The sequence below is a fragment of the Pipistrellus hanaki genome, assembly GCF_964339955.1.
Source record: "Pipistrellus hanaki genome assembly, chromosome: 2".
Classification (NCBI taxonomy): domain Eukaryota; kingdom Metazoa; phylum Chordata; class Mammalia; order Chiroptera; family Vespertilionidae; genus Pipistrellus; species Pipistrellus hanaki.
Window position 1 is genome coordinate 187,298,926 of NC_140504.1, and position 22,951 is coordinate 187,321,876.

The following is a 22,951-nucleotide window of genomic DNA, read 5'->3' on the forward strand; positions in this document are numbered from 1 at the left end:
AAGCGGGGAGGTGGACACTCCATAGAATAAGTAAGAAAATTAGAGTCTGTGAGGAGGTGACACCTTTGCTGGAATTAAAAGGAGAGCGTGTTAAGTGAGATAGGGAGTGGGTGCTGCCATTTGCAAACAGATTAATTTTACAAAACCAATTCAAGGGGAAAATGCATTCTATATCAGAACGAATGTAGCTGCATGCAGTTTTGGAAAGTTGAGGGAAATTTCACCTCTAATCCCATCGTCCTAATATAACCATAGTTAGCATTTGGATGTATTGTCTTTCAGTCCTTTTTCCCCGTAGGCATTTCCGGCCAAGACTGTAGGCATTTCCTGCCAAGTCTTTAGGCACAGCATACATTCAGTTTTGTGTCCTGCTTTCTCACTTGTCATTTTAGCTCGGCTCTTCAACCTCCAAGGCCCTGTGCTTCCTCTCCTCCTCTTCCTCTAAGGTGCCTGCAGGGGAGGCTGTAGCTGCTCTCCCTCCTCCTGAGCATAAGCAATCCCAGGAATTCCAATCTCCATGGATTCCAGCTGGCCAAGGCCCGCCTGACAGCAAGGAGGAGAGAGGCCTGCTGAGAATTAGCCATTCATAATGAGTAACAGATGACAGAACACATGTAACATATCTGGCCTCCCTGATGGAGGGGAGGGGGGGTGAGCAGCCCGGTCACCTGGAGCTCCCCCTCCCGGGGAGCGGCGGTCCAGCTGGGCTCTGCCATCCTCAGCCCGGCAGGCATGGCTCCGGGATGCTTTCTCCCAGCTCTGATCTCTCTAGATCCCTACGGATGCTGGCCTGGTGGAGAGTCTCACCTCTGATGTGTCTTCTTTCAGGAGAGACTCTGTGGAATCCAAGTCTTCTTCGGCCACCTCCTCTCCAAAGAGACCGCCGCTGGAAAGGTAAGGGAAGCCATGGACTTCTCCCCCAGAGATGCTATTCGGCTTCTGTCCCTCTCTCTGCTGTAATGGAGGAAGCCTGAGGCTGGGGAAGAGGAAGCCTTAGCTGTTAGGTTGCCTCTGAAATCTAGGATCCACACAGTAAGACTAAGGGGGAGGGGAGGGAGGTTGGGGAACTGGATGAAAAAGATGAAGGGAGCCGAAACCGGTTTGCCTCAGTGGATAGAGCGTCGGCCTGGGGACTGAAAGGTCCCAGGTTCAATTCCGGTCAAGGGCAGGTACATTGGTTGCGGGCACATCCCCGGTAGGGAGTGTGCAGGAGGCGGCTGGTCGATGTTTCTCTCTCATTGATGTTTCTGGCTCTCTATCCCTCTCCCTTTTTCTCTGTGAGAACTCAATAAAATATATATATTAAAAAAAAAAAAAAAAAAAAAGATGAAGGGATTGAGAAGTACCGATTGGCAGTCATTAAATAGTCATGGGACTATGAAGCACAGCATGGGAAATATAGTCAGTAATATTGTAATAATGGTGTATGGTGCCAGTTGAGCTACTGGAAATATCAGGGGCAACACTTTGTAAAGTATATGATTGTCTAATCATGTGCTGTTCACCTGAAACTAATACAAAAGAGCACTGAAGATAAGCTATAATTGGCTCTAGCCAGTTTGGCTCGGTGAATAGAGTATCGGCCTGCAGACCAAAGGGTCCCAGATTTGATTCCTGTCAAGAGCATGTACCTCGCTTGCAGGTTTCTCCCCGGGCTGGGCCCTGTTCAGGGCATGCAGGAAGGAGGCAACCAATCGAGGTGTTTCTCTCACATCACTGTTTCTCTCTGTCTTTCCCTCTCTCTTCCACTCTCCCTAGAAATCAGTGGGAAAATATTCTCGGGTGAGGATTAAAAAAGAAAAAGAAAGCATGTACTGACTAATGATGATTATAAGACTGCTTGCAATAAAGAGAACAGTGGGTTTATTTAAAATGTAAGCTATAAATGAACATTTTTAAATAAATAAATATTTTTTTAAAGACTAAGGGGCTCCTTCATGGTGGCTGTTGGCCCATCACTGGGGCGCATTCTCAAGGTGACGCTGAACCCAGTGAGGACACGGGCCTTGAGAGCTTGTGCCTGGGGCGGGGACTCTGGTTTGGGGCTGAGCTGGAGAGGATATCTCCCCGAGAGTAGCATATCTCATCAAGTCATTCACTCATCAAATATTTGTTGAGGGCTTACTCTGTGCCAGGAACGGTTCCAGGTGCCAAAGATAAAGCACTGAACAAAAGAAACAAAAATTACTGCAGCCTCAAGGCCTGTATTCTAAGAGGGGAGACAGAGACACATGTAACAAGTAAGTTACACAACAGTTTAGAAGGTGGCATGTGCTGTGGAAAACAGAGCAGGGTGAGGGGGGTGGGGAACACGGCCGTGGGTGGGCAGAAGAGCCCTCACCGAGGACATGACCTTTGAGCAAAACCTTAAGCAGCTGAGGGAACTGGCCGCACAGATGTGGGGGTCGTTCCAAACCTAGGGAGCTGTGAGGTGGCGGGTGGGGCTAAAGCCAGTAAACGGGAGGAGAGTTGGAGGAAGCGCGACACAGGAGCCACTGGAGGGTATTAAGCTTGTAAATTATGTGATCAAAAGTGTCAGATCCCTCCGGCTGCGGTGCCGAGAATGGATTGTCAGGGCAGAAGTAGAGAGATCAGGAAACGTTTTCTCTCTCTCTCTTTTTTTTTAATATAATTTTTATTGATTTTTTTACAGAGAGGAAGGGGGAGGGATAGAGAGTTAGAAACATCGATCAGCTGCCTCCTGCACACCTCCTACTGGGGATAGGCTTGCAACCAAGGTACATTCCCTTGATGGGATGGAACCTGAGACCCTTGAGTCCGCAGGCCAACATCCACTGAGCCAAACCAGTTAGGGCAGGAAACGATTTTGATTATTCAGGCACAATATGACAGTAGCTGAGGGTGGCAGCAGGCGGGGAGAAGGGGTCGACTCCACTTCAGATGCAGAGCTGGTTGGGCCCCTGACAGATTGGATGTGGGGCACGAGAGAAAAAGTCAGGATGACTCCAAGACTCTTCACCTGAGCATCTTCTGCAAGGATGGCGTTCTCACTAGTTGACAGGGGAGGACTGAGTAAACCAGGCTGTGGCGGGAGGTCCAGAGTTCAGGTTTGGGTTTGCTGGGTTTGCGGGGTATACCAGGCGTCCGGGTGGAGAAGGCGCATGAGCGGTTAGGGTATACCAGGCGGGAATTCGGGAAGAAAGTCTGGGCCAGAGATGTAAATTTCAGAGTCAGTGTGTGGCTAGCATTTGGAGCTGGCTGAGATCACTACTGGGAGAGTGTGGGTAAAGGAGTGACTTGTAGTCCAGGAGGAGGTCAGAGGTCAGAGCAGGAGAAGCAGGGAAGTGACTTGGAGGTGGATTTAAGCAAACGATGAGGGTCCAGGGGCCAGATTGGATGCTGGGACAAGCAGGTGGGACAGTGAAGTTGGCTTCCAGGTGATTATGAGTGGGAGACCACAGCTGTTTCAGGCCTAATGTACAGTAAGACTGCCGCTGGAGAGAAAAGAAACATGGCCACAAAGGCCTGTTGAAGGCTTTATGAGGATGAAACAGGCCTGAAAGGTAGACGGTGCTGTTGTCTCGGCCGGTTCCAACTGCCAGCTCCAGCTGGTGAGTGAAGACTCTCAGTGCTGCTGGGACAGAGAGTCTGAGGCTGCATCCTGCCTCGGAGAAGAGCGTTCTGGACCCATTCACAATACCTGCCATGAGGGAGGGAGGCCTAGGAGGCCCCAATGCCGTCCTGACCTTAAACTCGTGGTCCTCCACGGAGGTTCGTTTAGAAATTCACGGCAGCATTTTCGATTGTCACTGTGACTTGGGAGGGATCTTAGACAGCTCGGGCTGCTGTCAAAAACACCATGGACTGCAGGGCTTACACAAAAGACATCTATTTCCCACAGTGCCGGGGCAGGGACGTCCAAGGTCAAGGTAGCGGCTGATTCAATCCCTGGTGCAGGCCTTCTTCCTGGCTTGCAGAGCCACCTTCTTGCTTCTTGCTCTGTCTGCACATGATTGGGGGAGAGGTCTCTCTCCCTCTTCCTAGAAGGACTATAATCCCATCATGGGGCCCCACCCTCATCTAAACCTATTTATCTCTAAGAGGCCTTGCCTCCAAATACAACCACATTGGTGGGTAGGACTTCAATATATGGACTGGGGGGGGGGGGGAGAGGGGGGAGAGGGGAGAAGGGCAGGTGGACACACCCATATTCTGTCCGTAATGGGAATGGGGAAGGAACACCCCAGCATTTAGATGTTTAGGGTCAGAGATGCTTAACATCCTGGCACGTGAAGGGCATCCTGAAGGCTGGTCCTGTCCCAGAAGGAAACACTGGCCACTCACCCGGTGCTGGGCGTGAGGCTATAGTATGACATTCAACGTTTGTGGAGGGATTTATGCCTCAGACTCCTCTCCTGACCTTGCCTGTGGCCCTGAAGTCTCCTGGCTCCCTCCCATCATGAACGCTTTTCCTGAAGGTCAAACAGAAGGTGTTTGTCCTTCCAGCCGTTGTGTCATTTCCTGCTGGTTCAGTATTGGGGGCAGGCGACCCAAAGGGCCGGGAGCAAGTCTTGTAAATTCACTTTATCCCCTACCCAGACTGTTTCCTGGGCTCTCTTTCTCTTCCATGCATGCATACACACAGGCATCCATCCGGCGTACACATTTGCTGAGCTCTTCCTCTACAAGCAACATCCTTCAGGAGTCAAGGGCATGTACACACCCTTGGGACTCCTGGGGACGATGGCAAAATGGAGAGGGCCAGCCCATCTGTAAGGGGCACCCACCACTCCAGCTGGTTGTTGCTCTGTGGACATGCAGACCCCCTGTGCCATGTCCTGCAGCTTTTTAAGGGAAACTGGACATCTAGGATGTCATATGAAGCTCCCAGCTTTAAACATTGCAGCATATTCACCTTTTTCTAAGACACAACAGGGCAAACACAGTGTATTTGTAGCCTTCCAGTTTGTAACCTCTAAGGCCAGACAAAGATTTAAACTCATGATCTCTGCCATCCTGCAGCTTAATTACTAGTGTATAGGCAGACGACAAAATACCTGTTTTTTTTTTAAAGATATAACACACAAAGGGAACATGGGAAGAGTGTTCCGATATGATTTGAGAAGTCAAAGGTGCCCTGGCCAGCGTGGCTCAGTTGATTGAGAGTCAACCTGTGCACCGAAGGGTCACTGGTTCATTTCCTAGTCAGGACACATACCCAGGTTTCAGATATAGTTTCTCTCTCCCCCACCTCTCTCTCTGCTTCCCTCTCACTTCCTCTCTCTCTCTCTAAAATCAAAATTTAAAAACATATTAAAATAGAAGATGTTTTTTAAAGGAAGTCCAAAAAGACTTCATGGAAGAGAGAGTATTTGGGCTGAAAATGGATAGATGAATGAATAGGAGTTTGCCTGGTAGACAGGCTAAGAGAGGGCATCTCAGAGAGAGGAAATGACACATGCAAAGCTGTGGTAGTGTGAGTGAGCATGATGCTCTGGGACGGCAGCTGGAATAACAGGGAGCAGACCACGAAGGGCACCCCTGTGTCAGGGAAGAACGCTGCTAGGGCCAGGCCCAGCTGGTTTGCACCTAACAGTCCCAGGCGCTTGGCGGTGCAGTACCTGAAACACCCTCGAGGTGGCGTGCAAGAGCAGCGTGACAGGTCTCCTGGTGCCTCTGCTTTGACCTGGAGTGGACGGATTTTCTAAGCACTTAATGGTTGGTATTAGACCACAGACTGGTGCAGACACTGACACACCCAGGAAGCAGAAGGATGCTCTGATTAATCCAACCCCTACCTCCACCCTCTCTGCAATTGGACTCAGATCCTAGTTCTGTGCATTGAAAGCAAAATGAGCATGGCTGCCCGAAATGCAACCTAGCAACAAATTCCAGCCAACCAGCCAGCGCCCTGCCAAGAGGAGGCACAGGGACTGGGAATCCCCTGCTGGGAAGGTGAGAAAAATGTCAACAAGCAGCCTGGCCTTGCCCAGGTAAAGGGATTCTGGAAAACTCTGCCTTTTAGAAACAAAGTGAGATATACTGAAAGCATTTGGAAGGCAGACAGACCTAGATTTGCAGTGTGACTCTGCCATTTGCTAGTTGGATGACCTTGGACAAGTCAGTTCATCTCTGAGCCTCAGTCTACTGACCTGTCAAATGGGGATAACTATGGCACCCTTTTAAGGTTATGTGAAAATCAAAGGAAGTACTGAAATGCTCAGCACTGTTCCTACTCCATGTAAGTGCTCAATACATAATGTTTAGTACTAACTAAACATTAACTAAAGGAAACTGGACATCTAGATTGTCATATGAGACTCCCAGTTTTAAACATTTAGTACTAACTAAACATAACTCACACTTAATGTGGTTACCTGTGTAAATTGCCTAATACTTTGTTACTAGAATTCTCTTAGGTGCTTTAATCCTCCTAACAACTCCATAAGATGGGTACTATTGTTATCCCCATTTTACATGAGAGAAAACTGAGGCACCTAGAGAAGTCACATAGCTACAAAGTGGTGCTGTCAGGCCTTGAACCTGGGAGTTTGGCTTTGGAGCCTGGGTCCTGAATAAATGCACCACCTCGGTGTAGGCATTCCCTACATGGCAATGTTATTGTCGTTGCTTGTTGGCATGCCTTCTTCTGAGCAGCATCCCCAGGCTCCCCCTGGTGGTTCCCCATTGCTGAGTCCTAGACATTGAGGATGTAGTGATGGGGCACTTAGGTCCATGAGGGGCAACACCAGGAAGAATCTGGAACGCCACCACAGTTGTAGGAGATGGGTTGGTCCAGGTCATGGTTGTTGACAGACACTGGCTCAGAGAGAGACCCTTCTCTTAAGTCACTGGCCTTCCAAAGAGGACCTGTCCCCCCACTCAGCTCATCTCTGCCTAAACCTGTTGAATGCACCTTGCATCTCTCTGTGGCCAGCTCCCTCAACTCATTCTGTATTTGTTCATCAACAAACTTCACCAACTGCCTCCCTAGAGCACTGTTAAAGGTGCTGGAAGACAGCGGTGAACCAGCCAATAGGGTTCCTATACGATGGAACCTGTATTCTGGAGATGAAAGCAGGCAATGTTTATAAACACATAAACAAGCTAATTATAGACTTGGATACGTGCCATGAATGCCAGAAACTGGGTCATGTGCTGGAGAGTTATAGGGCAGAGACAGTCTGCTTGGCTGGGTGGTCAGGGAAGGAGGCCTCCCTGAGAATGGGATATTTGAGCAGAGGCCTGACTGGTGGGGAAGAACCAGCCACAGGAAAAGCTCGAGGAGGGGCCTCCTGGGAGGAGGGGCCATCTGTGCAAAGGCACTGTGGTGAGAGGACAGGTGTGTTTAGGGAACAGAAAGCTGGAGGGCAACCGAGGCTTCAGTGAACATGAGGGGAGCTCAGCATGAGATCCTGTTGAGGGCAGGCAGGGGCCAGATGTGGGGGCACTGGGCAGCCAGGATGAGGAGTGTGACTTTATGCTGAAAATAACTGGAAGCCATTAGCCCAGCAGGTGCAGCTCCGTTGGGTCGAGCATTGTCCCATGAACCAGGAGGTTGCCAGTTCGATTCCCAATCAGGGCACATGCCTGGGTTGTGGGCTCAACCCCCAGTAGGGGGCATGTAGGAAACATCTGATTGGTGTCTCTCTCTCTCTCTCTCTCTCTCTCTCTCTCTCTCTCTCTCTCTCTCTCTCTCTCCAAAATCAATAAAAACATGCTTTTTAAAAAAGAGTGTTAGGGTTGGAATCAGACAGGCCTGAGTTCATATCTCAAGTGATATACCTCTAGGTTTGTTTCCTCGGCTGCAAATGGGGACAGTAACAGTATTTACCTCCTAGGACTGCTGTGAGGATTAAATTAGAAAGCGCTCCTACAGTGCCTGGCACGGTTCCTGGTACATGGTAAGAGCCAGCGCTCTTAAATGGCGGTACCCTCTCTATGCAGTAGACTATAAGCTCCTTTTTTTTTTTCTTTAAATATATTTTATTGATTTTTCACAGAGAGGAAGAGAGAGGGATAGAGAGTTAGAAACGTCGATGAGAGAGAATCATCGATCAGCTGCCTCTTGCACACCCCCTACTGGGGATGTGCCCGCAACCAAGGTACATGCCCTTGACCGGAATCGAACCCGGGACCTTTCAGTCCGCAGACCGACGCTCTACCACTGAGCCAAACCGGTGCCGGCTACAAGCTCCTTGAGGGAGGGAGCTTTTCTGCCTTGCCTTGTCTGCTTTATCCCTTCTTCTCAGCACAGTACCTGAGAATAGGTGCCTAATTAATATTTATTGAAATATTTATTGAATGAGTAAAAAATGATTCAATGAGAGCAGAGAGAGAGAGAAAGAGAGAGAGAGAGAGAGAGAGAAGCTCTTGCAGTTCCTAATGGATATACAATGAGTGGCCAGGTAGTTATGATTTCTGAATGCATAATAATCTGGCCACTCAGTGTATATTTTATATAATAAAAGGCTAATATGCAAATTGTCCCCCCATCCAGGAGTTTGACCAGCCGGCAGGCCAGCCAACTGCCCGTGTCCCCTCCCCCTGGCCAGGCTGTGCACCGGGCCTATAATTATATATATATGCCAGATTATTATGCATTCAGAAATCATAATAATCTGGCCACTCAGTATAGTTTTTGGCATTGTCACACCGTTCCGTAACCAATGGAGCACAGTGGTAGGTTAAGAGCCTGGGTACCAGAGTTCACTGCCTGGGTTTTCATTCTGGTTCTACTGGTTTCCAGATGTGTGACCTGAGTATCATTATTTAAAATGCATCTTTAGCCCAGCCAGTGTGGCTCAGTGGTTGCACGTTGACCCATGAACCAAGAGGTCACTGGTTTGATCCCAGGTTTCAAGCTTGATCCCCAGGTGGGGGGGTGCAGCCGATCAATAATTCTCTCATTATTGTTTCTCTCTCTCTCCCTCTCTCTTAAATCAATAAAAACATATTTTTAAAAACCCACAGAAAACAGTTTGCATGTTAACTTCGTATTAGTACTGTAGCTAGTCATGGTTTGTTTGAGGGCAGTTGAGTATTAAAAAAAAAGAAAAGAAAAAAGAATAGTATCAATCCCGTGGGGTTATGAGAATTAAATGAAATGATCCATATCAAGTACCTAAAATAGTACCTACCTCATAGGCTTGTTATGATAGTAAAGGGATCATTGCTCAATAAATGCTTTATTTGCTCCGTATCACAATGTTGATTACTGATTGTCATCCTCAGATCAAACAGCAGCAAGTCGAAAGCGGAGACCTCCCCCAAAACGCCCAGCAGCCCCTCGAGCCCCACCTTTGCCCCCTCCATCTGCCTCCTGGCACCCTGCTACCTCACAGGCGACTCTGTCCGGGACAAGTGTGTGGAGATGCTCTCGGCGGCCTTGAAGGCGGATGGTGAGAGGCCTGGGCCAGGGATGGGGAGGGAAGGGCTTCCCGCGGGCCGATGAGACGTGGCCTTTCTCGGTGCCATGGGAGTGGTCCAGGATGCGGTAGTCCTCGGTACAGGCAGGCCTCGCTGCCAAGGTCATGTCTGGCTGATGCCTGTGTTCCCCACTCTCTTTTAGATGATTACAAGGACTATGGAGTCAACTGTGACAAGATGGCATCAGAAATTGAAGATCATATCCTTGAGCTTTGCCAAGGCTGTGGGTCCCTGGACTGTCCAGCAGCAGGTCTCCCAAGTACAGGGGACCCCGGTCAGTGAGCAGGGAGGGAAAGGGCTCCGGGTCAGCCCGCTGCTCTGCCCCTGACCTGGAGGTCTGGATTCTAGCTAACATTTAGTAAGTCTTGCACCTGCCGGCCTCACGCTAAGCTGTATATGAGCAGTACGCCATTCAGTGTTGACAACAATCTACGAGGTAGGTTCCTCATTAATCCTGTTTCATAGGTGAGGAAACTGAGGCTCAGAGAGATTAAGTCACTTGCCAAAGCTCACACAGCAAATAGCAGTGACATAGTTGAGATTGGAACCGAGAAAGTGTGATTCCAGAACCTGAAGGCTCAGTGTCTGTGCCAGACAGACTATGTCATAAATAACATGCCTAGTTTTGACGTCAAGTAGGTGAGTAGACAGAGAAGGACCGCATTTCTCAACCACTGAAGATAGCAGCTCCCATTTTTTACTCCCTAATATGTCCCAAGCACTGTGATGGGCAACTGACACTTCCTACCTCTATTAATTTTTCACAACAATCTCTGTGACGCAGGGGCTGTTGTTTCCATTTCTCAGATGAGGAAACTGAGGCTCAGGAACTACTGATGTCAGAGCTGGACTGAGGACCTTGGTCTTTGGGTTCCTGAGGTCTTTCCATAAGGAGGTGACCATCTTACCTGTGTGATACAGGCCCATTTCTCTCTTGGAGGGGAAAATCCCTCAGCACTGTGCCCACTGAGTGAATGCTGGGGTTTGTTTTACTGGAGACAAAGCTCTGCATGTCAAGGAGGTGTGGAGGGAAGCGGACAGAATCCCCAGGAGAGAGGGCCTCTGAGTGTGTCACACTGTGTGTGAGGGACCCTTCTGAGGCCTCCTGGGCTTTCCCTGGGAGCCAGCTGGGGTTAGGGAGGGGTGGGGGCCAACCAGCAGACAACAAACCTGCCTGCTTCCACCTCCTTCCTGCCTGAGGCCCACCCTAACGTCCTCCATACCTCTTCTGGGAGTTTCTCTGCACCATCACTTGGTGATTAGCCACCCTTATGCTACCCAGCATCTCACCAAGTACATGCTCATAATTTCTAACTCACTCACAACACGGAGCATGCGCTTCCTCTTCGTTTTCTCTGGAACCCTCGTCCCTCCACGCAGGTCCCTTCCCAGTTTGAAACAAGGGTGGGTGACATAGTAGCTCGTTCCGCTGGCCTTTCCCCTGTGCTTTCTTCCTCCTGAGTGTCGGTCACTAAAGGAGAGGAAATCAGAGCTGCATCGACCCCGTGTCCTCTCCAGAGTGACCCTGGGCGAAATGGCAGCTGTGGGGCTCCCGTGTGCTCCTTGGAGGGGTCGGTGGCACCCAGGTCCCGCTCTGCTCTCCCCTGTCCTCCCCTGTGATCTCGGGAGACAGTCGGGAAGAAGCCGGTGGAAGTACTGCCAGCCCTGCTGTCCCCACAGGAGAGATCCACGCCTCCAGGAATCCCAAATGCAGATTTTTAAACATATGTGTTGGCTTTCCAAAGCGTTGTGGCACATTCTTTCTTTTCACATGTTTATTGTACAAAAAAACATTAAAACAAAAACAGAAAGAATACCGCCTTCCTTCCCAAGGCAGTCAGCGGTCTCCATCTCCCTCCATTCCCCGCAGTCTCTCTCTGGCTCTGGCTCTCCCCAGCAGAGGCCTCATCTCCCTGAGGCTCCTTGGCTTAGGAGGCCGAGCACACTCGGCTGCGTTCGCTGAGCTGCTCCAGGGGAGGGAGTGGGAGGCCTGTCGGGGACGCAGCGTCTGGACAGAGCAGTCACTGTGGTCTGTGGCCGCGGGCAGCTTCCTGCTGGCTGAGCGGAGAGCATGGCCGTGAGGAGGGGCTCTGGCACCCAGCCCCGGCTCTGCCGGGAATGTGCCCTGTGACCTTGAGCAAGGGCCTGCATTCTTCCTCAGCCTCAGCTTCCTCATCTGCTGAGGACCAGCAATTCCCAAAGTAGGTTCCAGGGGATAACTGAGAATTGGGAGCACTGGATTGCACAAGGCTCAGCTATTTATTTATTTATCGCAGTATTCTTAGAGCCTCCAACATGTGGCTCCTATCTTGTTTTTCTCTGCCAGCTGGACTCACAACCCCCAGGTAACCAGAGGTCATCATCATCATCATCATCTGAACAGCCCCTACATGTTGAGTTCTTGCTCTGTTCCAGGTACCACGCTAGTGAATCATGTAGCTTTCATTGCTGAATCCTCATAACAGCCCCGTATGTTATAAATGAGGAAACTGAGGCACAAAGAGGTCGCGTGAATCACCTGAGGTCATACAGAGGCTCAGACAAACCTGGGGTGCCCATTCCTGGAGTCCCGGACACCGCAGTGCTTGCCATACCCTTAGAGGCTGTTTCCCGTCCCCGACACATAGTGACCCCAAATGCCTACTGAAACTCCCTCAAATGCCACAGAAGTGCCAACCCCTGCACAAGTCCAAGGAGAGAAGGAGATGGCCCTGGCTCTCCTCGGGCTTCCAGGAGAGGTTCCCCATCCTCCCCTCTGTGAGTAGCTGGCGGGCCCTTGACCATGTCACATATCTACCAGGAGCTCAAGAGCACAGACATGAAGTACCGGAACCGCGTGCGCAGCCGCATCAGCAACCTCAAGGACCCCCGGAACCCCGGCCTGCGGCGGAACGTGCTCAGTGGGGCCATCTCCACCGGCCTCATTGCCAAGATGACAGCAGAGGTGAGGGCCAGGCTGGGACCTCTGCAGAGTGTGGTGGGAGGCCAGGCCCCTCCAGCTTCGTCCAAGTTTGAGAGGCAGTGGCTTGTGACTCCATAAAGCTGAGCCAGGGAGCCCTAACCGGTTTGGCTCAGTGGATAGAGTGTCAGCTTGAGGACCCAAGGGTCCCAGGTTCCATTCCGGTCAAAGGCATGTACCTTGGTTGCGGGCACATCCCCATTAAGGAGTGTTCAGGAGGCAGCTGATCGAGGTTTCTCTCTCATCAATGTTTCTAACTCTCCATACCTCTCCCTTCCTCTCTGTAAAAAAAATCAATAAGACATAAAAAAATAAAAATAAAAATAAAAAAATGAGCCAGGGAGCTCTTACAGTCAGACCATCTCAGACTCGCAGCCTCTCAAGGCCTCTGGACCATAAGGATGGTGAACACGGCTAATACATAGTAGGCATTGCGCTGAGCACTTTAGACACACTGGCCAATTCTATCTTCACACCTTCTAAGGTGGGAATGTTTATCACCCCCCTTTTACAGATGAGGAGGCTGAGGCTCAGAGGAGTTAATGGATTTGCCTATACTCACATCTGGAAAATATTCAAGCCAGGAGGCGAGCTGTTGGGTCTCAGAGTACCCACTCTTCACTGTTCAGTTATCTGCCTCCTCCTCTGCCTGTAGCCCATTACCCAGCTCTGGGCCCCAGCCAGAACAGGAGTCTCTGTCTACAAGGAGCACAGTCCAAGGTGGGGCGACTGATACACTACAAGTATGTGTAAAACAGGTGGTGAGTGCCATGACAGAGGCATTGTGGGGACTGAGAGGAAGGAAGGATTGCTCCAGCTTAAAAGCGTCAGTAAGGGGAGGAAAAGGGAGCAAGCCTGTTTGGGTTTGAATTCTGCTTCTGCCACTTAGCTATGTAATCTTAGGCAAGGCACGTAACCTCTCTGTGCCTCAGTTTTCTCATCTGTAAAATGGGAATAATAATGATAGCTATCTCATAAGCATTAAATGAATTTAGAAGATTAATATATGAAAAGCCCTCCTCAGAATTAGAATACAGTAGGCCCATTCACCAACCATTTTCTGTAATCCTTTGCACAATGCTATGAAAGAGGAAATAGTATCCTAGGTTTTTTTAAATAGATATTTTTATTGATTTCAGAGAGGAAGGGAGAGGAAAATATCAATGATGAGAGGAGAATTATTGATCGGCTGCCTCCTGCAAACTCCCTACCGGGGATCGAGTCCGCAATCTGTGCATGTGTCTTGACTGGGAATCGAACCTGTGACCTTCTGGTTCATAGTTCAGTGCTCAACCACTGAGCCACGCCGGCCAGGCTAGTAACCTCATTTTATGGATGAGAAAACTGAAGTCACAAACAACTTATAAGTGACAGATGAGGGTGTAAACCCAGAGCCAAGTCCATCTTGGAGAGGTCTTGTACACATCCTCAGGTCTGAGCCACTCTTTCCTGCCACAACTCCCAGAGGGATTCCCCACGGCACCCAGGGATGGCACACTGAGCACTAGGAAAGGGAAGTGGCCCCAAAAAGGGGAGGGGACATGCATGACATCTGAAGTCTGGGTGTGCCTGGGGGTATCTGGGAATCCTCTGAAACTGTTGGCAAGAGTGGGCCTTTGTGTGTGTGTGTGTGTGTGTGTGTGTGTGTGTGTGTATTTAGTCTACTAGTATGTGTGTGGTTAGGGTATGACGTGTGGTATATGTAAGTGGTGTGTGTGTTACATAGTGTGCATGTATGTTTTTCTGAGAAGCTAACAGAGGGAAGCTAAGTGAGTTCCTCAAATACCCAACAGAAGAAAGATAGTACCCTTGGGCTTTCAGACGCAATGGGAACTAGGCCAGGTGGACCAGGATTGTCTTTCTGCTTCATTTAAAATATCTCATCTTACCCTGGCTGGTTTGGCTCAGTGGATAGAGCATCAGCCTGAGGATTGAAAAGTCCTGTGTTCGATTCCCATCAAGGGCACATGCCTGGGTTGCAGGCTCAATCCCCAAAAGGGGGCATGCAGGAGGCAGCCGATCAATGGTTCTCTCTCTTCATTGATGTTTCTCTCTCCCTCCCTTCCTCTCTGAAATCAATAAAAAAAATAATATATATATATATATATATATATATATATATATATATATATATATATATAAAAAAAACATAAATAAATAAAATATCTGATCTCTTTAGGCAGCTAGCAATCTATTGCCCAGAGTTACAATTGCAACCTGGCTTTAGGCATATGCCCTTTCCCTGCACGGTAAAGCCGAGACCTTTCTGGAAACCCAGCCTTGGGTTTATTCCTCCGTCTCTCATCCGTGGCCCTGGGGTCGTGCTGCTTCTCTTTGTGTGTGCGCTGCGGGAATGCTATCGAGAGTGTCTGACAGGCCATTCCAGAGCATGTTGGGAAACCAAGCCCAGGGGAACCAGGAGCAAGGCTTGGCACGAGTTTGAGCCAAACCCAGCAAGTTCCCAGAAGCTGGAGGTCAGAACAGAGCTGAGCGTCTGGATTAGGCCAGACACAAGCCCCAGAAGTCCCAGCAAAGCAACTGGCCAAGCCAGACACGTGGATAAAATCGGGTCCAGGCCAAGGGCTGTTCACCAGAACAGGCCAAGAGAACCAGGTGATCAACCCGGGCCCAGAAGGAGGCTGACCAGACCAGGGAGCAGACTGGGAATCCAGCAGGCCCTCCACAAGGGACTGCCAGGGCCCGCTGCCAGGGAACCCCTGCCAGCAGCCCAGCCAATATGGATGCCAAGGAGATCTTCCTAGGTCACCTTTTGCTCCAGGCAGGAGGTTTCTCTAAGAACTATGGGACCCTTTTCGCTCCAATAAGAAAAGTGACAGCTGAGTGTGAGCTGCGTGCAGGGCTGGGCTCAGAGGACGGGGAGGTGCTGTCAGGGAAGGTCCAGGACAGGGGAGGCCCATGTGGATCCATGTCCCTCTCCGCGTCCTGTCTCCCTAACTCCCTTTTTGTGTCTCTTTCCTTGTCCAGCTGATTCCCTCTTTCTTCCTCTCTTTTCCTCTCTAACCAGACATGTCAAAGAATGGAGTAGAGTCTGAGATAGGTACCCATTAGAACCGTGGAGGGACATGCTGTCATTCCCGCAAGGAGAGGGATTTTTGTCCGCTTACTGAGTCAGGGCAGAGCTAGGTGAATGGATTGGTGGGGGAGTGGATAGAATGTTTTCCTGTCTTTATTCCTTAGGTGGCACACGAGACTGTCGTTCTACAATCTGACCCCCAGCCATGTCTCCCACACTCCTCGCTCTGAGCCCCGCTCTGTGGACCCTTCCCCAAACAAGTTATTGATCTTTTTTTATGTTTCATTTCTTTTTAAAAAAATATATTTTATTGATTTTTTACAGAGAGGAAGGGAGAGGGATAGTTAGAAACATCGATGAGAAAGAAACACAAATCAGCTGCTTCCTGGACCCCCCACCCCCGCTCTGGGAATGGGCTCCCAACCAAGGTACATGCCCTTGACTGGAATCGAACCTAGGACCTTTCAGTCCACAGGCTGACGCTCTATCCACTGAGCCAAACCGGTTTCAGCTCATTTCTTTTTAAAAATATATATATTTTTATTGATTTAAGAGAGGAAGGGAGGAGAGTGGGGGGGAGAGAGAAACATCAATGATGAGAGAGCATCATTGGCTGCCTTCTGCATGCCACACTCTGGAGACCAAACCCACAAGCCAGGCATGTGTCCTGACCAGGCATCAAACCTGGACCTCCTGGACATAGGTTGAATGCTCAACCACTGAGCAACACTGGCCAGGGTGTCCTCTGAATTTTTGCATGGACTATTCGCTATGTCTAGAATGTGCCCTGGAAATCTGTTATTCTTTCAAGATTAGTTAAGGCAGTGGTTGGCAAACTCATTAGTCAACAGAGCAGCAAAACACAGGTCGAGAGCCGCAGTTTGCCGGACCACTGAGTTAAGGTGTCAGTTTCTTTACTGTGTCTTTTCTGCCCCCAAGCAGTTAACCCCACACTGAGGGGTGGGGAGGACTTTCCCTGCATTATGCATACCTTTGTTTTTTTGTGTGTGTATTTTCCAATATATTTTATTGATTTTTTACAGAGAGGAAGGGGGAGAGAGAGTTAGAAACATCGATGAGAGAGAGTCATCGATCAGCTGCCTCTTGCACGTCCCCTACTGGGGATGTGCCCGCAACCAATGTACATGCTCTTGACCGGAATCAAACCCAGGACCCTTCAGTCTGCAGGCTGACGCTCTATCCACTGAGCCAAACCGGTTTCGGCCATATCTTTGTTTTAATACTTCATAGGCTATCTTGCTATCTTGTGTAAACGCTAGATTACTGTACCAGATTAGCATTGCCTGGGGATAGGAACCAAAACCTTACCTGAGTCCTGAGGGCTCAGAGGCAGTGGTGTTCTGAAACCAGCTCCAACCAGCTCAAGAGACATGATTATGTGTAGCATTTATCAGTTTCCAGGCTCTGCATTCAGTGGAGTCCACATTAGTTGCTTGAAATTGGCCCTGATGGAAATATTTAACTTTGGAAACTGATAAATGCTACAAATCATCCATCCCTATGGTCAAACCCCGTTTACCAGCACACCAGTGCACTCAAAGACATTCAGTAAATTAGCGTCCCATACATTTGGAATGGACGAATGCCTTATGCTCTGAGAAACTGCCCCCAAATTAAAATCAGCCACCCCTATGGTCAAACCCAGTTTACCAGCACACCAGTGCACTCAAAGACATTCAGTAAATTAGCATCCCATAGATTTGGAATGGAGGAATGCCTTATGCTCTGAGAAATCGCCCCCAAATTAAAATCAGATGCTTTTTGCTTATGTGGCCTTGGCCGACGTGCTTTAATTGGTTAGAACCTATTCCTTGAATTTAACGCAGTAGAATTTATTTATTTTTATATATATATATATATATATATATATATATATATATATATATAATTGATTTTTTTACAGAGAGGAAGAGAGAGGGATAGACAGTTAGAAACATCAATGAGAGAGAATCATTGATCAGCGGCCTCTTGCACACCTCCTACTGGGGATGTGCCCGCATCTAAGGTACATGCCCTTGACTGGAATCGAACTTGGGACCTTTCAGTCTGCAAGCCGATGTTCTATCCACTGAGCCAAACCGGTTTCGGCTAACACAGTAGAATTTAAACATTTGCGTGCACCAGAGTAACTTGGGGGACACTAGCAGAAATGCATATTCCTGGGTCTGCCCTTCGAGTGTTGGGTTCCTAGGAATCTGCATTTTGACAAGAAGCCCAAGTGGTTATAGCACAGTGGTCAGCGTTAGATTTAGTAGTCACTAAAACCGTAGGACCTGTGTGCCCTCTCTGCCCTCCATGGTGTAAGGAGTCGGTTGGAAAGCAACAGTGGAAATGTTGAGCCATTCCCGAATCCTCACTCATTTTAGCATCAGCCTCTGCCGCCCTCCTCCCCCACACCAGCCTTCACTAGAAAGAACTCTCTCTGGTGTGAGTGACCCCCCTCTCTGTTCTCATCTGGCAGAGGTTTAAGGGCAGTCAACTGGCCAGGGAGAAGGATAAAGAAAGGAAGTACCCTGACAATGCGGACACTTGAGTGTCTGCAGTGAGTTGACACACAAGACAGGAGAGTCTGGTCCGTAGGAACGTAGCGATGTTCTGGTGCACTCACAGGTGAGCAGTGAGTGGTGTGAGCCCAGGTGCTTCAGCTCCTGCATGGGGGTGGGGTTGGGGGTGGGGGCCGTGAGAGCAACAGCAAGTCCTGGTGAGACCAGGTTCCCACAGGCAGAATGAGCTGGGCAGTGATCACAGCTCGGGCAGGCCTGGGTCATGTGCAGACTGGAAGGATAAGGAGAACATAGACCAGGTGGTCACTGGTCAAGTCAGCTCAAGCAGGAAGGTTCAGGCAGGTGCCCAAGGTCCGGGCAGGCAGGGTGAGTACAAGATCTGAGGAAATGTACCCTTGAGTGTTGATCCGGGGACAGAAGCTGTTTGCCTTCTGCTCTCCTGCACACGCCCTTCTGCACCTGGCCCCCCAGAGTCCCCCTGGTTTGTCCTTCCACCCAACGCGATGGCCTTTTCCCTGCTGAGGCAGGGCCAGGAGTCCAGGCCTCCCCCCAGCTCCTTGTACTCAGTCCAGCATGTTCCCCCTCCTCTGTCCAGGCTCTCCAGACACAGGAATGGGGCAGGGCCCCTGGGACTCCCGGCCCTGAAGGACAAACTTGTTTCTCTCCAGGAAATGGCCAGTGACGAGCTGCGGGAGTTGAGAAACGCCATGACCCAGGAGGCTATCCGTGAGCACCAGATGGCCAAAACGGGCGGCACCACCACTGGCCTCTTCCAGTGCAAGAAATGCAAGAAGAAGAATTGTACCTATAACCAGGTAGGGAGAGGAGGGGAGGTGGGGGAAGCTACAGGGGCACAGAGATGGGAACCAGAGAGAGCTCAGGGAAGAGCCAGAGGGGGAAAGAGTTAAAACTCCAGGCTGCAGAGAAAAGGATACCAATATGTATCATGGCTTCTGTTTTGTTTTGTTTTGTTTTTGTTAATCCTCACCCAAGGACATTTTTTCCATCGCTTTTTCAGAGATAGTGGAAAGGAGGAAGGGAGAGACAGGAGAGAGAGAGAGAGAGAGAGAGAGAGAGAGAGAGAGAGAGAGAGAGAGAGAGAGAGAGAGAGAGACATCGATATGAGAAAGACACATTGAATGGTTGCCTCCCACATGAGGAATTGAGCCTGCAACCCAGGCACATGCTCTTGTCCAGGAATCGAACCCACACCCTTTGGTGCGCAGGTCAACACTCTAACCACTGAGCAACGTCGGCTAGGGTCCTGTGGCTGCTAGAAAATGACATTTTGCATATACAATCACCCAGATTTGTGTCTGTGAGGCTCGGCCAGCACGTTCTGGCTGTACCTGCAGCAAGACTAAAAGGAACCAAACTTACAGGGCACAGAACTATAGCGCCCCAGATGGTTGGAAGGGAACATGGCAATATAAAACTCAGCTCTCTCGCTTTGCACACAGAGAGACTGAGGCCCAGGCAGGGGACAGGCTGGACAGGCTTTGCAGCTTTGTCCAAGATGACAGACACGGTCAGTGACAGAGAGAGTAATAAGCCTAGACCTAGACCTTTCTGCCTGCTCACAGCCAACTTCGTGTGCAAAGCCTAAGGGTTTAGCCCTGAGACCTGAGGATGAAGCCCGTTGCCCCTGTATGGGAGCCACGTAAGGCTGTGGAGGCCCCTTCTCTGGGAGACTGTAAACCAGAGAACCACCTGCTGCTTCTGGGCGGCACCTGTTATGCCCTTAGGGCACCAATGTTCTTGGATTCTAACTGAGACCCAGTCATTCTGGAACTCCATTCACTCCTCCATCTGCTCAGCAAGCAAGTGTATCAGGAGCACCTTGCCTGTGGCGATCTGTAGCTACAGCAGAAATACAGTCAGCCTTGCCACTCAGGAATCCCACCCCATGGGCTCCCAGCTGACATCATTCATAGCTGAGTGTCAGCGAACTAACAATGTGCTATATGCCATGCCATTTACGGAAAATCAGAACAGCAATCTTTAAATGTGGGAACGTCAGGGATTTGCTGTGGGAAACCCAGTTCCTGCACCTGACTGGTTTGGGTAAGGGAATAAGAAACTAAAAAAAAAAACAAAAAAAAACCGTAAACAATATCGGGAATGGGTAGGATGTGTGAATACGTCCTGGAAATATATGTTGCGCCCTGAGAGGGACAGAATATATTTTTTGTAATCTTTATAATTGTTTGTAAAATTTATAATTTTTTAATTCGATGTTTTCATTTTTTGTTGGTATTCTTTTCTTTTTTTTTGTTGTAATTTTGTATTTTCCTTTGTGCTTTATATATAAATAAATAAAGAATATATATATCATTTATTTTAATTAAGTATAAATTTAAAAAAATAATATGAAATTACATCCTCCGGGCGTGACGTACTGACACGTCCTAGTGAAAGAGTATGCGCCCATTACAGGTTGCGTCATTAAAAAGGGAATTCCCCGGTTAACAGGTTAACTAGTCCTCATGATCTTCAAATCTCTTTTCCTCTCTGGCCTCAGTTCTACCACCTCTAAAATAAGGTCTAAAATAAGGAATGAACTAAGTGTAGGGGTGCTCCCAGCTCACCTACGAGGCATGTTCAGAGGTGAGTCAGGGAGCACTTTCTGTAGGAGATGAGTCCTGAGGCAGGAGAAGAGAGAGCAGTTCAGAAGGATCAAAAAGAGTGAAAGGGCAAAGGTCAGGCTGAGCCGGTGAGATCCCGAAAGTAAGCTGATGGGCCTGCAAAAGAAGAAAACGCACATTCTGGAGTTCCAGCGATAAGGAATTGCCAGCGTGGGGTGGAAACGGCAGTGCTAAGCGCTGAGACTTGGGCCTGCTTCTGCGGACAGTGGGAGCTCAGGCCGGCCCTGGAGCAGGCGGGTGACTTCACAAGTGGGCCTCTCTCTGTCTCAGGTGCAGACGCGCAGTGCGGATGAGCCCATGACCACCTTTGTCCTGTGCAATGAGTGCGGCAATCGCTGGAAGGTCTGTATCTTTCTCCCTCCCCCCTCCCCCACATCCACAGATGCTACCTCCCCACCCACCCACCCACCCCAAGGAGTAGTATACCCTCAGCCAAGAAGGGGCCTTGCGCACGGGAGCTTACCAGCCTGTGCAGGGTGGATCTGCAGCGCTGGAGACCGTGGTGGGCTGTTATTGTGAGGCAGGCGTGTGTTCCTTTTGGAAGGTACCGGCTGGGATGGGGGCAGCAGCCACATTTGGTCAGAGGATGGGCAAGTCCCTCATCTGAGCACAGAGGGAGTTAGTTGCTCCACCCGCACCCCACCCCCCGGACCCAGAGAGGAAAAACAACAGCACTCTGCACTTGGGCCGCACTTCTTTGCAGAGCGCTTTAACAGATGTTGTTTCCTTTGAACCTGGCCGTGGCCAGGAATGAGGAAGGCTGAGCTCTGCCAGAGGGGCCTCTCCCCCAGGGCTCCCAGGTCACCCTCCCTCCCCAAGGCGGCTCTGGAAAAGCTTACGTTACCAAGGCTGTCACCTGGGCTGCCCAGCTCCCACGAAGGCAGAGGTTTTGTTTTCAGACATGAGAGCCAGGCAAAGACCCCTCCAGAGTGCTCCTCTCTGCCACGTCTTCCGAAAGAACTCAGTGTGGTCATGTGATTCGTGTCAGTCTCCGGTACCACCTGACCCGCACGTGCACTGTGTGATCTCAGGCCCTTAGCAAGGAGCCCCAGACTGAGTGTGGGACTGGGAGTCGGGAGCCCTGCTCTGTCCTGGGCGCTGTGTGACCCTGAGCATCTTACTCTCTCCCTGAGCAAAAGGAGAGCCGTGCCTTTCTCCGATGACGGATGCGAAGGTGATCACACCCGCACGCACACTTTGCAAACAGCTAGCAGGAATGTTCCTTTCTAAGACGACTTTCACTTTTGAACGAGGAAACGGAGCTCCCGAAATGTTTCACACCCATGAGGCCACCCCCGTGTGGAGCAAATTCCCGGTGGATTGTGTTTCTACAACTTGACTGAAGGCCTCCGTAGCCCTGGGGACTCGGCGGATCTGCCATGTGTTTTTAAAGTGAAAGTCAGACCGTTGTGTATTTTTCCTTCATTCATCTATTGAGCGCTTGGGGATAAGGCCAGTTCAGCGGCCTCGTGGTTTAGATCATGAGCCGCGGCATCGGGTAAAAATCCGTGTTTTATCACTTTTTCACAAAGTGACTGAGCTAAGTGACCTGAACTTTCTAGGCCTGGACTTCCTGCTCTATAAATTGGGAATGTTAATATCCAGCCCACAGACCTGTTTGGGGATTAGGGACAGTAATACACGTGAGGCCTTACCAGGGCCTCTGGTGGCTCAACTCGCCCCTTTTGCCACGCTCTCCTGTGCAGTGAACAACCGGTACAACCACACGAAAAAGCCCTGGGCACGCATGTTCCTGGTACATAGCAACTGCCGTCCTTGTTATCCCGAGTTTGGCAATCCCTAGTACTATGGGGGCTTAGGCGAATCACTTAACCTCTCTGAGTTGCCTCTGTACCTGTGAGAATGGGAGTGACGTAACGCCTACCTCCTAGGGTGACTGTGAGGATGAAATGAGTTAATAACTGTGAACATTGCCTGTCCCAGAATTAGTGAGTGCCCAGTACATGATAGCTCTTGTCATTGTTACTGCTGAGGAGCAGACATTCTGCTCGCTGCAACCCAGCTCCTCCTCCCTCCCCATTAGTCAGAGAGGCCGGGCTTACTAGAGGTGGCAGCGACCTGGCTTCTGATCCCATTTTCAGGTGGTGTCCACTGCCACGAGGAAGGCCTAAAGTCTAATCAAGTGATTCGAGACCATCACAGTGATATATATTTTTTTAAATATATTTTATTGATTTCAGAGAGGAAGGGAGAGGGAGAAAGAGACAGAAACATCAATGATGAGAGAGAACCACCACTGGCTGCTCCTGCATGCCCCCTACTGGGGATCAAGCCCGCAACCCAGGCATGTGCCCTTGGCCGGAACCAAACACAGGACTCTTCAGTCTGCAGGCTGATGCTCCATCCACTGAGCCAAACCAGTCAGGGCCTCAGTGAT

The 22,951-nt window shown here is 49.8% G+C and overlaps 1 protein-coding gene across 2 annotated transcripts in view; it reads left to right on the forward strand.

The window, feature by feature from the left end:
• Positions 1-22,951, forward strand: part of TCEA3 (transcription elongation factor A3) — a 43,338-nt gene that overhangs the window by 16,234 nt on the left and 4,153 nt on the right. The window contains exons 5-10 of one of the 2 annotated variants that reach the window (XM_084875068.1): positions 829-894; positions 9,196-9,362; positions 9,533-9,588; positions 12,179-12,334; positions 18,577-18,723; positions 20,824-20,895. In XM_084875068.1, the coding sequence (XP_084731194.1) occupies positions 829-894; positions 9,196-9,362; positions 9,533-9,588; positions 12,179-12,334; positions 18,577-18,723; positions 20,824-20,895 (664 nt within the window). Of the gene's footprint in view, positions 1-828; positions 895-9,195; positions 9,363-9,532; positions 9,590-12,178; positions 12,335-18,576; positions 18,724-20,823; positions 20,896-22,951 lie in introns of both variants that reach the window. The other variant, XM_084875069.1, reaches the window with a different exon arrangement.